This window comes from Sus scrofa, chromosome 6, assembly GCF_000003025.6.
Source record: "Sus scrofa isolate TJ Tabasco breed Duroc chromosome 6, Sscrofa11.1, whole genome shotgun sequence".
NCBI classification, from domain to species: Eukaryota; Metazoa; Chordata; class Mammalia; order Artiodactyla; family Suidae; genus Sus; species Sus scrofa.
Window position 1 is genome coordinate 13,792,596 of NC_010448.4, and position 14,457 is coordinate 13,807,052.

General features: G+C 40.5%; 1 protein-coding gene across 1 annotated transcript in view; it reads left to right on the forward strand.

Annotated features, from left to right (window-relative positions):
* Positions 1,036–14,457, forward strand: part of LOC102157465 — a 58,411-nt gene continuing 44,989 nt past the window's right edge. The window contains exons 1-2 of the mRNA XM_013988495.2: positions 1,036–1,811; positions 2,025–2,254. Of these exons, the coding sequence (XP_013843949.2) occupies positions 1,269–1,811; positions 2,025–2,228 (747 nt within the window). The 5' untranslated portion in view covers positions 1,036–1,268 and the 3' untranslated portion in view covers positions 2,229–2,254. The remainder of the gene's footprint in view (positions 1,812–2,024; positions 2,255–14,457) is intronic.

A 14,457-nucleotide genomic window follows, 5' to 3' on the forward strand; every position in this document is an offset into this window, starting at 1 on the left:
ATAAAGCTTAAGACAGTCTTGAAAATGGAGTGTTATCTTCAATCCACAGATCAGAATCCATGGCACACAAGTGAGAGGCCATGGTAGGCTGAATTCTAAGATGGCCCCTAAGAATTCCTCTCTTTTGGGTATAAATTCTGCAGAATTCCTCCTCTCAGTGGAGTTCAAGTCTTGTAAGTATGATGGACTGTCATTTTAACAATTATGTTGTGAAGAAGATATGTTGCTGATGCAATTAAAGTCCCTAATCAGTTGAGTTTGAGTTACTAAAAAGGGAGATTATTCTGGGTGGGTCTTACCTAATCAGGTGAGGTCTTAAAAGCAGTTAGAAGAGATTTTAAGTGGGCAAGAGCTTCTCTTGCTGGCCTTGAGGAGTTAAACAGTAACAAAAGTGAACTGTCTATGACAGTGGTCTATAGTTGTGAAAAGTAGTCCCTGTTGACAGCTGCCAAGAAAATGGGACTTCAGTCAAATGACTGCAAGGGAATGAATTTTATCAACATACTGATGGAGTTTGGAGGAGAATCTTTCCCCAGTTGAGCCTTCAGAGGATGATGCAGCTGGGTGGTTCATTAGCAGGGGGGTTTGAAGATGTAATTTTAAGAAATTGCTTTGCTTAGGTATCTAAACATACATAGATGTAAGCTTTCATAAATGCTTCCCAGCCTTAAGTCTAGAGGAGGAAATTCTTCCTGATAAGATGATAGGTTCTACTTAAGTTTTCTTCTAGATTTTAGTGACAAGAATTTAATGATGACTTTTGTGGTTAAAAGATATGTTTTAAAACTAAGTTTTTTTTAAAAGAATTATTTGTAGAAATCCTTATTCCTCTTCCATCATTTCAGCAACGTTTATTTTCTTTCATGAGAGACTTATGTGAGAGCATCATCATCAAAAGAGATACACATTGAACCAAAGGAGCCATGTTTAGCATCTGGTTTCAGTTATTTTAGATTCAAGTGACTCCCTAAGAAAGGAGGAGCCTCAGGTGAATTAGTTTGATTCTAATGGTTTGGGCTCCAAGCACCTGCCCATTTTACCATCTACCTTCAAATTTACTGAGCAATTAGGAACTTAAGTTAGAGAAGCTTTGAGACTGTTACGGAAAATTAAAAAAATGCAGGTATTGGTCACCCAGTCAGATTGAATTTGGGGGTCCTAAACAGCTAGAATTTTAAATTTAAGTGTAATTCAAATTGCTCTCCATATTCAAAGAATACGACGTGTGTAGAGTGCAGCAAAACATTCACACAGTAGCAAATTACTGAATGCTTACAAACTCAAATTTTTGCCTTTTTCTTTTTTTAGTACCAGTTCCCTGTATGACAAAGTGGACGGTTTCCCTTACTCCTTATATAACAAGGGAGTGGTACCACTACATGCTTATCTTGGGGGAACAACTTGCATTTTATAACTGGACAGGAACCTCGTTTGGGAGGGAGAAGGCTAAAGGAAACGGAGGCCGCTGGAGTGACCATAGCACAGGGCATGGGTTATTCTTGAGAAGAAGGCCTCAGCCCCAACCTGGTCCACCTAAAGGGAAGGAAGCCGTCGTCTTGGCAACGCTGTTTGGTTCCGCCCCATGTTGTCGTCCCGCCCACCGCCCGCTACGTCTGTGGTCCGCTGGACTTCGATTGGTCCATCTGTCCTTCACGCTGGAAGACGTACGGAGCCGCGAGACTCAGGAGGTCGCGTTTGAATTTGTGGCGCGCCGCGTTCGAGAGGTGGAGAAGGGAGCGGGGCGTCTTCCTGGAGCCCCAAACCCGGTGGTGAGCGACCCTGGAGGGAGAAAGGTGAAAAGGGCGGACGAGGTGAGGGGGCGCTGAGTCAGAGAGGCCGCCTCGAGATGAGGACTTCAGCGGGGCTGCTTCACTCCCTGAGGCAAGCGTGACAGAGGTTCGCCTCCTCGCAGCCTCTAGGTTCTTCTCTCAAGTGGTTTTTGTCGCGTCTCCGAGGCCACGCGCCCGCCCCTTTCCCGTCGCCCCCGAAAAGAGGCTTCTCTGACGCTCCCGTCCCTCTTTCAGGAGCGGGCTTCCTCAGTTTCCTTCCCTCCGCGGGAGCAACCCTCCGACTCTGCGGTGCTTCCACCTTCCCCAAGCATACTTCCCTCCTCCCTGGCCTTTCCTGGTCTGTCCTCGTCTCCGTCACCGATGCCGACGGGAGCTTTCTACCCGCCCTTGTCTGTGGAAGCTGTCTCCCGAGCAGTCCGAGGTGCCACAAAGGTGTAAGATCTTGTCCCAGCTGCTGACTCTGAGTGAGGATGGATTTTTAAGGAAAATATGGTTATTTTGCTCTTAAATTTTTTTTTTTTTTTTTTTTTTTTTGCTTTTGGTCGGATGTTGTTGACATAACATTTCATGGTGTATGAATACCTGTACAGACAAATAGGTCTGTTGGAGGATAGTCAGACTCACGCTTGATCGGAAGCGTAAAAACAACCACTGATTTAAAAGCCTTCTCTTCCTTAGCCTTTTTTCTCTACTCCCCCTTCCATATCCCTATCTACTGAACTTCACATTGAGAGTCAGAACCATTTAAGGACTTGTATAGTAGAAAAGGACATCTTTTCCTACATCTGCGGTCTACTCTGTGAAAATCCTCTATCTTCTAATTTGATACTTCAACTTGATTTTCTGTATGTCCAGCCTCAGGAACAGAGGTGATTAACTTTTTGTCACAGTCCCCTTTAAGAGTCAAGAAAAACCTTAGAGCTTTTGTACAGAATATGACACACATTTTACATAAATTTCAGGGAGTTTTTGAGGCCACTCTGAAGTATGGATATACACCTCCAGGCCAGTTCTAGAGGCTTATTTCTATTTTTTAAAAAGGGGAACTAGTTAAACAGCCACAGCAGCTTAAGTGTTTTACTTCTAAAAAATGGCTGTCATCGAATTTCTGCATTGTTTTAAGACGTTGTTCTGAAGGAAGTGGGGGTTGAGAAGTCTGAAGCAGGTTTATTAGTGTTAAATTTCACTCCCCTGTGTGTAGTAAAGCCAATCTACTGACAGGGAGTTGTGGTGAAGGAAAGTGCAGCATTAATTGCAGGTGCCAAATAAGCAATCAAGGTAGCTGATGCTGAAATGGCCAAACTTCCTGATGGCTTTTAGGGAAAGGTTTTTAAAGATAAGATGAGGGAGAGGATTATGGAGTATATGATCAGCTCTTGGATGTTCTTCTGATTGATTGGTGGTGAGGTGCTTGATTGTCACCATCATCAATCTTCTGGTTCCAACCAGTCTGGGTCAGCATGCAGTTAACTTCTTCCACCTGGTGTGGATTTCATTATCTGCCAAACGGCTAAAAGGTTATGGCTCAGAATATTGTCTGTAGCCTTTAAGGAGGTGCTAAATGTCCTTGACTTTGTTTTATGGCCAAACTGTTCTTATTTTGTCTTCCTTGATTGTTTTCCTTTGTTTATATGTTTTCTCACTTTTTTTTTTTTTTTTTTGTCTTTTTGCCATTTCTTGGGCCGCTCCCGCAGCATATGGAGGTTCCCAGGCTAGGGGTCTAATTGGAGCTGTAGCCACTGGCCTACACCAGAGCCACAGCAACTCGGGATTGGAGCCGCGTCTACAACCTACACCACAGCTCATGGCAACGCTGGATCCTTAACCCACTGAGCAAGGCCAGGGATCGACCTCATGGTTCCTAGTCGGATTCGTTAACCACTGAGCCACAACGGGAACTCCTATTTTTCTCACTTCTGATTAAATTTTGTTCTTGGATCTCGGGGAAGGCCTAGGATGCTAAAGTTTTTCTACAAACAAGAGGCAGGTGGAAGACCTGGAGGAGGGGAGATCTGTCCTGGGAAAGCCCAATAGGGTTCTACTCAGTTACATTAGTAGCACAGCTTTTAAATGAGCACTGGGTTAAGAATTTGAGCAAAGTCACTTAAGCACTTTCTAAAGGTATAAGGTCATTCACAGATGAAGGTATGGGCACACAGGCATACATGAAGCAAACTGACAAGATTTTGTATCTTGTCCCTTTGAATCGGAAGGAAAAGTAGCAAATTCTTGATCAACCTGGAGTTAAAATAATTTATGTGCCTTATTTGTTGATGTTTTATATCAAAATAATTTTTATTGTGAAATTCTACCAACCTGTCCTGAATATAATTTATATTATCCAGCGTTATTTTTTTCACATTAGAACTTTAATTCACCTGGAACTTAGATTCATGTATGATGTGAAAAATGGCTTTAACTAAAAGTTTTTCATTATTGCTATTTGTAAAACCATGGCCTGTGGGCCTAATGTGGCCCATCATCTGGTTTTTGTAAATAAAATTCTATTGGAATACAGGCACAACCATTTTTTTTTTTTTTTTTGCTCGTTTGTGCTACAGCGTCAGAGTTGAGTAGTTGTGACAGAAATTATATGGGTTTTAAAGCATAATATATTACTGTCTGGCCCTAATTATATGGGTTTTAAAGCATAATATATTACTGTCTGCCAACCCCTAGAATAGGACATCCTTTCATCCCTGAATGGATAATGTCATTTTCCCATGTAGTTTTGAATATATATATATACACACATATGTATGTTTTTGAGCTTTTCTAGTCTTTCATTTGTCTAATTCTGCACATAAAACACAGTATTTTAATTACTTTTGCTGTAAAACAAGGCAATATCCAATAGAGTAATTGCTTCCTTTACTCTCTATACCAAGTTGTTCTTTGCTTTATTTATTCTTGACCCTTAGAGCTTTCATACTAATTTTTATGATCAGTTTATTAAATACTATGGGAAATCTTTTTGGGGTTTCGATAAGAATAGCTTTGGATATACACATTAATTTGGGAAGAATTGTCATCTTTACAGTATTCAGTCTATCCATCTGTGTACGTGGTATTTCCTGATTGTTTTCATGTCTTTTAATGCGATCTTAAAATTGTTTAGAATGTTCATAAGGGATATTGATCTTAGTTTTGCTTTCTTGCGATTATCTGGTTTTAAGGATTACGTTAATGCTATCTGACTTCAAATGATCTGCGATATGTTCTTCTCTGCTTCTTGAAAGATTTTGTATAGGATTGATAATTTTCTGTTATATATTTCATAGAAAACACTAGGGCATCCACCCAGGCCTGGCACTTTATTTGTAATAAATTTTAAATGAAATTTTTAAAATGAGAGTAAATTCTATTGGCCTACATCTTAGCATTTTGGGCATTCTGTTTCTTCTTGTAGATCCAAGTTTCCATCGGTTTTCTTTCTTTCTTTTTTTTTTTGGTCTTTCTGCCTTTTCTAGGGCTGCTCCCACGGCATATGGAGGTTCCCAGGCTAAGGGTCGAATCCGAGCTGCAGCTGCTGGCCTACACCACAGCCACAGAAATGCCAGATCTGAGCCGAGTCTTCGACCTACACCATAGCTCACGGCAGTGCCGGATCCTTAACCCATTGAGTGAGGCCAGGGATCAAACCCACAACCTCATGGTTCCTAGTTGGATTCGTTAACCATTGGGCCATGACGGGAACTCTGTCCATCAGTTTTCCTCAGTATGAAAAACTTCCATTTCTTATGGTATGGCTTGTTGGTAATGCATTCTGTTAATTTTTTTCTTTTTTAACTTGAGAATGTTTTTAGTTAACTAAAAAAAACTCTTTTTTGTAAGGGTGTGACTTACGTCTTGTATTATGAGGAACTTGGCCCTTTTTTCCCTTAGGTCTGTCACATCCAGTTCCTTGCCTAAATGTTTGGAAACTTGACTCTTACTCCACATCCTTTGAGAGCATCAATCCGCACTACTCCACTCGTCTCTAGAGTTAGCCCCTACCTCAGCCTCACTTCGGACGTAAGGTTAAGTTTTTTGAGAATGGTGGGGGTAGTAGCATGTGACCATAGAGGGAGAGGCCTGAGAATTGGACCCAAAATGACAGTCATTTGTGGATAGAGGAACCTAGGAGATGAATAGGAAAGACAGGCTAAGAAAAAAAATGACTAATTACTTATGTGCCCTTGGGTAAATTACTTCCTGTCTGAAATGTCAGCTTCTCCTTAACATGTAGGAATAAACCCAGATAATCTCTGAGACCCTTCTATCCCTAAGATACTGTGACAGTAACCTGTGGGTCACAGAGATGATGTGCATAAATGAAAACTAGTCCAAACCCTCAACCCATGGAGCAAAAATCCAGGGATGCTCTAGAGGGTAAGGGAGTTGTAGAAGAACTTGAGTACAAAACTATGTGTACATGTGAGTTTTTCTGGGAAAGAGTTCAGAACTATTAATGGAGTCAGTGGCTCAAAGAGTCTAAAAGATCAGGATCTCAAAGACTTTTCCAGCTTAGAAACTGCACAGCACCGAGACTACCAAACCTAGCCGGCACCTTCCCCTTTGATCAGGGGAGAGAGGATATTGGGCCTGTCTGTTGTCCTACTGAACCAAGGTTAGGGATTTACTTGCTCAGAGGCTCTGGCCTGCATCTCCTTGGTACTGCACCTCAATTCCCACCTTAGGCTAATGTGGTCTGGCCAGTCACTATGGGTACCTCCCTGTTGGCAGAACAACTTTAATTTTTGAAAGATTTACTTTTAAACCAGATGTAGGAGTTCCCGTCGTGGTGTAGCGTAAGTGAATCTGACTAGGAACTATGAGGTTGAGGGTTCGATCCCTGGCCTCACTCAGTTGGTTAGGGATCCAGTGTTCAGGTGAGCTGGGTGAGCTGTGGTGCAGATCTCAGGTTTGGTTCAGATGTGGCATTTCTGTTGCTGTGGTGTAGGCCAGCAGTTGCAGCTCAGATTCAGCCTCTAGCCTGGGAACCTCCATATGCCACAGGTGGGGCTCTAAAAAGCAAACACCGCCCCCCCCCCCCCGCCGCCAAAACCAGATGTATTTATCCATTAGTGAGTTAGTGAACATTTGGGTTGTTTCTCGGTTTTGGCTGTTAGTAAAGCTACTATTACCATTTGCCTCCAGGTCTTTGTGTGGTCTTAGATTTTTATTTTCTTGCTGGATGACTACCTAGGAATAAAACTGCTTAATCATATACATGTATGTTTAACTTCTTAAAATACTGCCAAACTTTTTCCAAAGTGTCTATTCCATTTATTTTCTCACCAGCAATGTATGGCAGTTCTAGTTATTCCATATTCACATCAGCCCTTGATGATGTTAGTAGTTTAAAATTTATTCTGTTCAGTATGTATTGGTGTTACATTGTAATTTTTTTTTTTTTTTTGGTCTTTATAGGGCTGCACCCATGGCATATGAAGGTTCCCAGGCTAGGGGGTCCAATCAGAGCTGTAGCCCACTGACCTATACCACAGCCACAGCAACGCCAGATCTGAGCTGCATCTGTGACCTATATCACAGCTCACAGCAATACCGGATCCCTAACCCACTGAGCGAGGCCAGGGATTGAACCCTCAACGTCATGGTTCCTAGTTGAGTTTGTTTCTGCTGCTCCACACATTGTAATTTTTTTTATTAAAATATAGTTGATTTACAATGAACTGTCAATATCTGCTCTACAGCAAAGTGACCCAGTCATACATAAATAACACACTCTTTTTCTCATATTGTCTTCTAACATGTTTTATCACACGATTGGATATAGTTCCCTGTGCTATACAGCAGGACCTCATTGCTTTTCTGTTCTAAATGTAATAGTATGCATCTACTAATCCCAAAATTGTAGTCCATCCCACTCCTGCCACCTCCCTTTTGGCAACAGGTCTGTTCTCCATGCCTGTGAGTCTGTTTCTGGTCTGTAGATAGGTTCATCTGAGCCATGTTTTAGATTCCATATATAGGTGATACCATATTTGTCGTTTTTTTAATTTTTATTTTTTCGATTATAGTTGGTTTATAGTGTTCTGTTAATTTTTAATGTACAGCAGAGTGACCCAGTCACATATATACATACATTGTTTTTCTCACATTATCTTCCATCATGTTCCATCATAAGTGACTAGATATAGTTTCCTATGCTATACAGCGGGATCTCATTACTTATCCACTCCAAATGCAATAGTTTGCATTTATTTACCCAGACTCCCAGTCCATCCCACTCCTTCCCTCTCACCCTTGGCAACCACAAGTCTGTTCTCCAATTCCATGAGTTTCTTTTCTGAAAATACGTTCATTTGTGTCATATATTAGATTCCATATATAAGTGATATCACATGGTACTTGTCTTTCTATTTCTGACTTACCTCACTTAGTATGATGAGAGTTTCTAATTCCATCCATGTTGCTGCAAATGGCATTATTTTGTTCTTTGTTATGGCTGAGTAGTACTCCATTGTGTATATATACCACATGTTCTTAATCCATTCATCTGTCCATGGACATTTAGGTTGTTTCCATGTCCTGGCTATTGTGAATAGTGCTGCAGTGAACATATGGGTGCAGGTATCTTTTTCAAGGAAAGTTTGGTCTGGATATATGCCCAAGAGTGGGATTTCTGGGTCATATGATAGTTCTATATTTAGTTTTTTGAGGAACCTCCATACTGTTCTTCAAAGTGTTTGTACCAACTTACATTCCCACCAGCACTGTAGGAGGGTACCCTTTTCTACACACTCTCTCTAGCATTTGTTACTTGTTGACTTATTAATGATGGCCATTCTTTTTTTTTTTTTTTTTTTTTTTTTTGTCTTTTTGCTATTTCTTAAGCTGCTCCCGCGGCATATGGAGATTCCCAGGCCAGGGGTCTAATCGGAGCCGTAGCCACCGGCCTACGCCAGAGCCACAGCAACGCGGGATCCGAGCCTCGTCTGCAACCTACACCACAGCTCACGGCAACGCCGGATCGTCAACCCACTGAGCAAGTGCAGGGACCGAACCCACCAACTCATGGTTCCTAGTGGATTCGTTAACCACTGCGCCACGACGGGAACTCCTAATGATGGCCATTCTGACAGGTGTGAGGTGGTACCTCCTAGTTTTGATTTGCATTTCTCTAATAATCAGTGATGTTGAGCGTATTTTCATATGCCTGTTGGCAATCTATATCTTCTTTGGAGAAATGTCTATTCAGGTCTTTTGCCTGTTTTTCAGTTGCGTTGTTGGCTTTTTTTGCTGTTGAGCTTTGTGAGTTGTATAGTTTAGAAATTAAGCCCTTGTCAGTTGGATCATTTGAAACTATCTTCTCCCATTCTGTAGGTTGTCTTTTTTTTTTTTTCTCTTCTTCTATGGTTTCCTTTGCTGTGCAGAAGCTTGTCAGTATAATTAGGTCCCATTGGTTTACTTTTGCTTTTTTTTCCCCCCTTTTCTCTTTAGGGCCGCACCCGAGGCATATGGTGGTTTGCAGGCCAGGAGTCAAACTGGAGCTATAGCTGCCACCCTGCTCCACAACCACAGCAACTTGTGATCTGAGCCAGATCTGTGACCTACACCACAGCACATGGCAATGCCAGATCCTTAACCCACTGAGCGAGGTCAAGGGTCAAACCTGCAACCTCATGTTTACTAGTTGGATTTGTTTCCGCTGTGCCACAACTAGAACTCTGGTTTATTTTTGCTTTTATTTCTGTTGGCTTGGGACTGACCTAAGAAAGCATTTGTAAGGTTGATGTCAGAATGTTTTGCCTATGTTCTCTTCTGGGAGTTTGATGGTGTCTTGTCTTAGATTTAAGGCTTTAAGCCATTTTGAGTTTATTTTGGTGCATGGTGTTCTAGTTTCACCGATTTATATGCAGCTGTCCAGTTTTCCCACCACCACTTGCTGAAAAGATTGTCTTTTTCCCATTTTATATTCTTGCCTCCTTTGTCAAAGATTAATTGACCATAGGTGTCTGGGTTTATTTCTGGGTTCTCTATTCTGTTCGATTGGTTGGTATGTCTGTTTTGGTACCAGAACCACACTGTCTTGATTACCGTAGCTTTGTATATGGCCTAAAGTCTGGGAGAGTTATGCCTCCTGCTTGTTTTTTGTTCCTCAGGATTGCTTTGGCAGTTCTGGGTCTTTTATGGTTCCATAAAAATTTTTGGATAGTTCTAGTTCTGTTAAAAATGTCCTGGGTAATTTGATAGGGATTGCATTGAATCTGTAGATCGCTTTGGGTAGTATGGCCATTTTTACAATATTTTTCCAACCTAGGAGCATGGACTATTTCTCTATTTCTTTGAGTACTCTTTAATTTCCTTGTTTAATGTTTTATAGTTCTTAGCATGTAAGTCTTTCACCTCCTTGGTCAGGTTTATACCTGTGTATTTAATTTTTTTGGGTTGAGATTTTAAAAGGTATTGTATTTTTGTATTCATTTTCTAATACTTCATTATTTACAGAAATGCAACTGATTTCTGAATGTTAATCTTGTATCCTGCTACTTTGCTCAATTTGTTGATCAGTTCCAGTAGTTTTTGCTTGGAGTCCTTAGAATTTTCTATGTATATTATCATATCTGCATAGAGTGACAATTTTACCTCTTTCATTTTGGATACCTTTTATTTTATTTTATTTTTTTGTGTGATTGCTGTGGCTAAGACTTTGAATGCTACGTTGAATCAAAGTGGTCAAAGTGGGCATCCTTGTCTTGTTCCAGATTTTAGCAGGAAGGCTAAGTATTACATTTTTTAGCGGAAAGGCTGAGTATTATATTTTCTGTGGGTATGTCATTAATGGCTTTTATTATGTTAAGGTATGTTTCCTCTATACCCACTTTGGTAAGAGTTTTTTTTTTTATCATGAATGGATTTGGACTTTGTCAAAGGCTTTATCTGCATCTACTGAGATGATCCTGTGGTTTTTGACTTTGCTTTTATTAATGTGGTGTATAACATTGATTGATTTGCGTATGTTGAACTATCCTTGTGAACCTGGGATGAAATCCATTTGGTTGTGGTGTATGATCTTTTTTATATGTTGAAATCGGTTGGCTTAAAATTTTGTTGAGAATGTTTGCGTCTACATTCACCAAAGATATTGGCCTCTAATTTTCTTTTTTTGGTAGTACCTTTGTTTGGTTTTGGTATTAGGATGATGGCGGTTTCATAGAATGCCTTTGGGAGTGTTCCTTCCTCAACCTTCAAGGAGGATGGGTATAAGTTCTTCTTTGTATGTTTGGTATAATTTGCCTGTGAAGCCATCTGGGCTTGGACTTTTGTTTGTAGCGACTGTTTTTATTACATATTCAATTCCATTTCTAGTGATGGGTCTGTTCAATTGATCTATTTTGTCTTGACTCAGTTTTTGGTGGGCTGTATGTCTCTAGAAAGTTGTCCATTTCTTTTAGGTTGTCAAATTTGTTGGCATATAATGGTTCATAGTATTCTCTTAGGTTTTTTGTATTTCTGCAATATCCATTGAGAGTTCTCTCTCTCTCTTTTTTTTGTCTTTTTGCCATTTCTTGGGCCGCTCCCGCGGCATATGGAGGCTCCCAGGCTAGGGGTCTAATGGGACCTGTAGCTGTCGGCCTACGCCAGAGCCACAGCAACTCGGGATACGAGCCGTGTCTGCGACCTACACCACAGCTCACAGCAACGCCGGATCATTAACCCAGTGAGCAAGGGCAGGGATCGAACCCACAACCTCATGGTTCCTAGTCGGATTTGTTAACCACTGCGCCACAATGGGAACTCCGAGATTTCTCTCTTTTGATTTCTGAATTAGTTTGTTTTTTTTCTCTCCTCTTCTTGGTGAGTCTGGCTAGAGATTTGTCAATTTTGTTTACCTTTTCAAAGAACCAGCTCTTGGTTTTACTAATTTTTTTTCCTTTTGTTTCTTGAATCTCTATTTTATTGGTTTCCTCTCTGATCTTTATGATTTCCTTCCTTCTGCTGACTTTAGGTTTTGTTTGTTCTTGCTTTTCTAATTCATTTAGGTTAGATTGTTGATTTGAGATTGTTGTTCTTTTTTGGGGAAGGCCTGTATCGCTATGCATTTCCCTCTAAGCACTGCTTTTGTGGCATCCCATAGATTTTGAATGATTGTGTCCTCATTATCATTTGTCTGGAGGTGTTGTTGTTTTTTTTTTTTTTTTGGTTTTTATGGCTGCACCGGTGGCAGATGGAGGTTCCCAGGCTAGGGGTCTAATCAGAGCTACCGCTGCCGGCCTGCACCACAGCCACAGCAATGCAGGATCTACAATGCATCTGCGATCTATACCACAGTTTGAGGCAATGCCGGATCCTTAACCCACTGAGTGAGGCCAGGGATCTAACCCTCAAGCTCATGGTTCCTAATCAGGTTTGTTGCCCCTGTGCTGCAACAGGAACTCCTTAATTTCCTTTTTGATTTTCCTCTTTGACTCATAGGTTTTTTAGTAGCATGTTGTTTAGTCTCCATGCAGTCAGCTTTTTTCTTCTTTTCCTGTGATTGATTTCTAGTTTGATGCCATCGTGGTCAGAGAAGATACTTGAGATAATTTCTATATTCTTAAATTTGTTGAGGTTAGTTTTATGCCCCAGTATGTGGTCAGTCCGTGAGAATGTTCCATGTGCACTTGAAAAGAATGTATATTCTGATTTTTTTTTTTTGGATGTAATGTTCTGAAAATGTCAATTAAATCTAACTTTTCTATTGTATCATTTAGGATTTGTTGCCTTACTGGTTTTCTGTCTAGAGGATCTGTCCATTGATGTGAGGGGGGTGTTAAAGTCACCTACTTTTATTGTATTCTCATTAACTTTTCCGTTTGTCTGTTAGTATTTGTTGTATTTATTTGGGTGCTTCTATATTAGGGGCATATATATTATGATTGTAATATCCTCTTCTTGAATGGATACTTTTATCAAATAGTGTCCTTCTTTGTCTTTCTTGATAACCTTTGTTTTAAAACCTATATTGTCTGATAAGACTATTGTGATTCTGTTTTTCCATCTTTCCCATTCGCATGAAATGTCATTTTCCATCCCCTCACTTTCAATTTATGTGTCCTTGGTCCTAAGGTGAGTCTATTGTAGGCAGCATATTGGAGGCTTTTTTTTTTTTCAATCAGTCTGCCCCTAAAAATTTTTTTGTTTGTTTTTTTTTTGTTTTTTGTCTTTTTGCTATTTCTTTGGGCCACTCCCATGGCATATGCAGGCTAGGGGTCCAATCGGAGCTGTAGCCACTGGCCTATGCCAGAGCCACAGCAACGCAGGATCCGAGCGGCGTCTGCAACCCACACCACAGCTCACGGCAACGGCGGATCGTTAACCCACTGAGCAAGGCCAGGGATTGAACCCGAAACCTCATGGTTCCTAGTCGGATTCGTTAACCACTGTGCCACGACGGGAACTCCCCCTAAAAATTTTTTGATTGGAGCATTCTGTCCATTGACATTTGAGGTAATTATTGATAAATATGTTTTTATTGCCATTTTAAACCTTGTTTTTCAGTTGATTCTGTGCTTTTCCTTTGGTACTTTTTCTTTTGGCTTGGATGATTTCCTTTTATTTGATGATTGTATTCTCTTCTTTTTTGTGAATGTAATGTGTGGTTTTGATTTGTGGTTGTCCTGTTTTTCAAGTATGTTTACCCCTTCCTGTATCGGCTTGCTTTAGCCTGATAGTCATATAAGCTCAAACACATTCTTAAAAAATGTCTAGATTTTCTTACTTTGCTTCCCCACATTCTATGATTTTGAAGTCCTTTTTTAACATCTTCATGTTTGGCCTTTTACTGTTCCTTGTGTTTATTGTCACTTTTACAATAGTTTTTTTTTTTTTTTCCTTTTAGATCTGTGTACTGGCTTATTTAAGTGATTGTTTTCCAATTGTGATATCCTGGATCCTGTTTCTTCTTCTCTTTTACTTAGAGAAGCCCTTTGAGTATTTCTTTTAGAATGGGTTTAGTACTTCTGCACTCTTTCAGTTTTTGTTTGTTGGAGAAATTATTTATTTCTCCCTCTATTTTATTTTACTTTTTGTCTTTTTAGGGCCTCACCCATGGCGTACGGACGTTCCCAGGCCAGGAGTCCAATCGGAGCTGTAGTTGCCAGCCTACACCACAGCCACAGCAACACCAGATCCGAGCCGCATCTGTGACCTACACCACTGCTCACAGCAATTCTGGATCCTTAACCCACTGAGCGAGGGCAGGGATCGAACCTGCATCCTCATGGTTCCTAGTTGGATTTGTTTCTGCTGCGCCACAACGGAAACTCCTCTCCCTCTATTTTAAATGATATTCTTGCTGAGTAGAGTATTCTATGCTGCAAAATTTTCCCTTTTAGAACTTTGAATATATCTTGCCACTCTCCTCTTGAACTTTTTCCATTTTTATTGTAATATGTCTTGGTGTGGGCCTGTTTGGGTTCAACCTGTTTGGGGCCCTCTGTGCTTCCTGTATCTTGATAGCTGTTTCCTTTAGATTTGGAAAGTTTTCAGACAAAATTTCTTCAAATATATTTTCAATCCCCTTTTCCTTCTGGCTTCTCTATTATGCATAGATTGGTCTGCTTTATATTATCCAATAGATCTCTTACATTGCTTTCATGTTTTTTCTTTTGGTTCTTTGTCTGCTGCCCTGATTGGGTGATTTCCATTATTCTATCTTTCAAGTCACTAATTTGTTCCT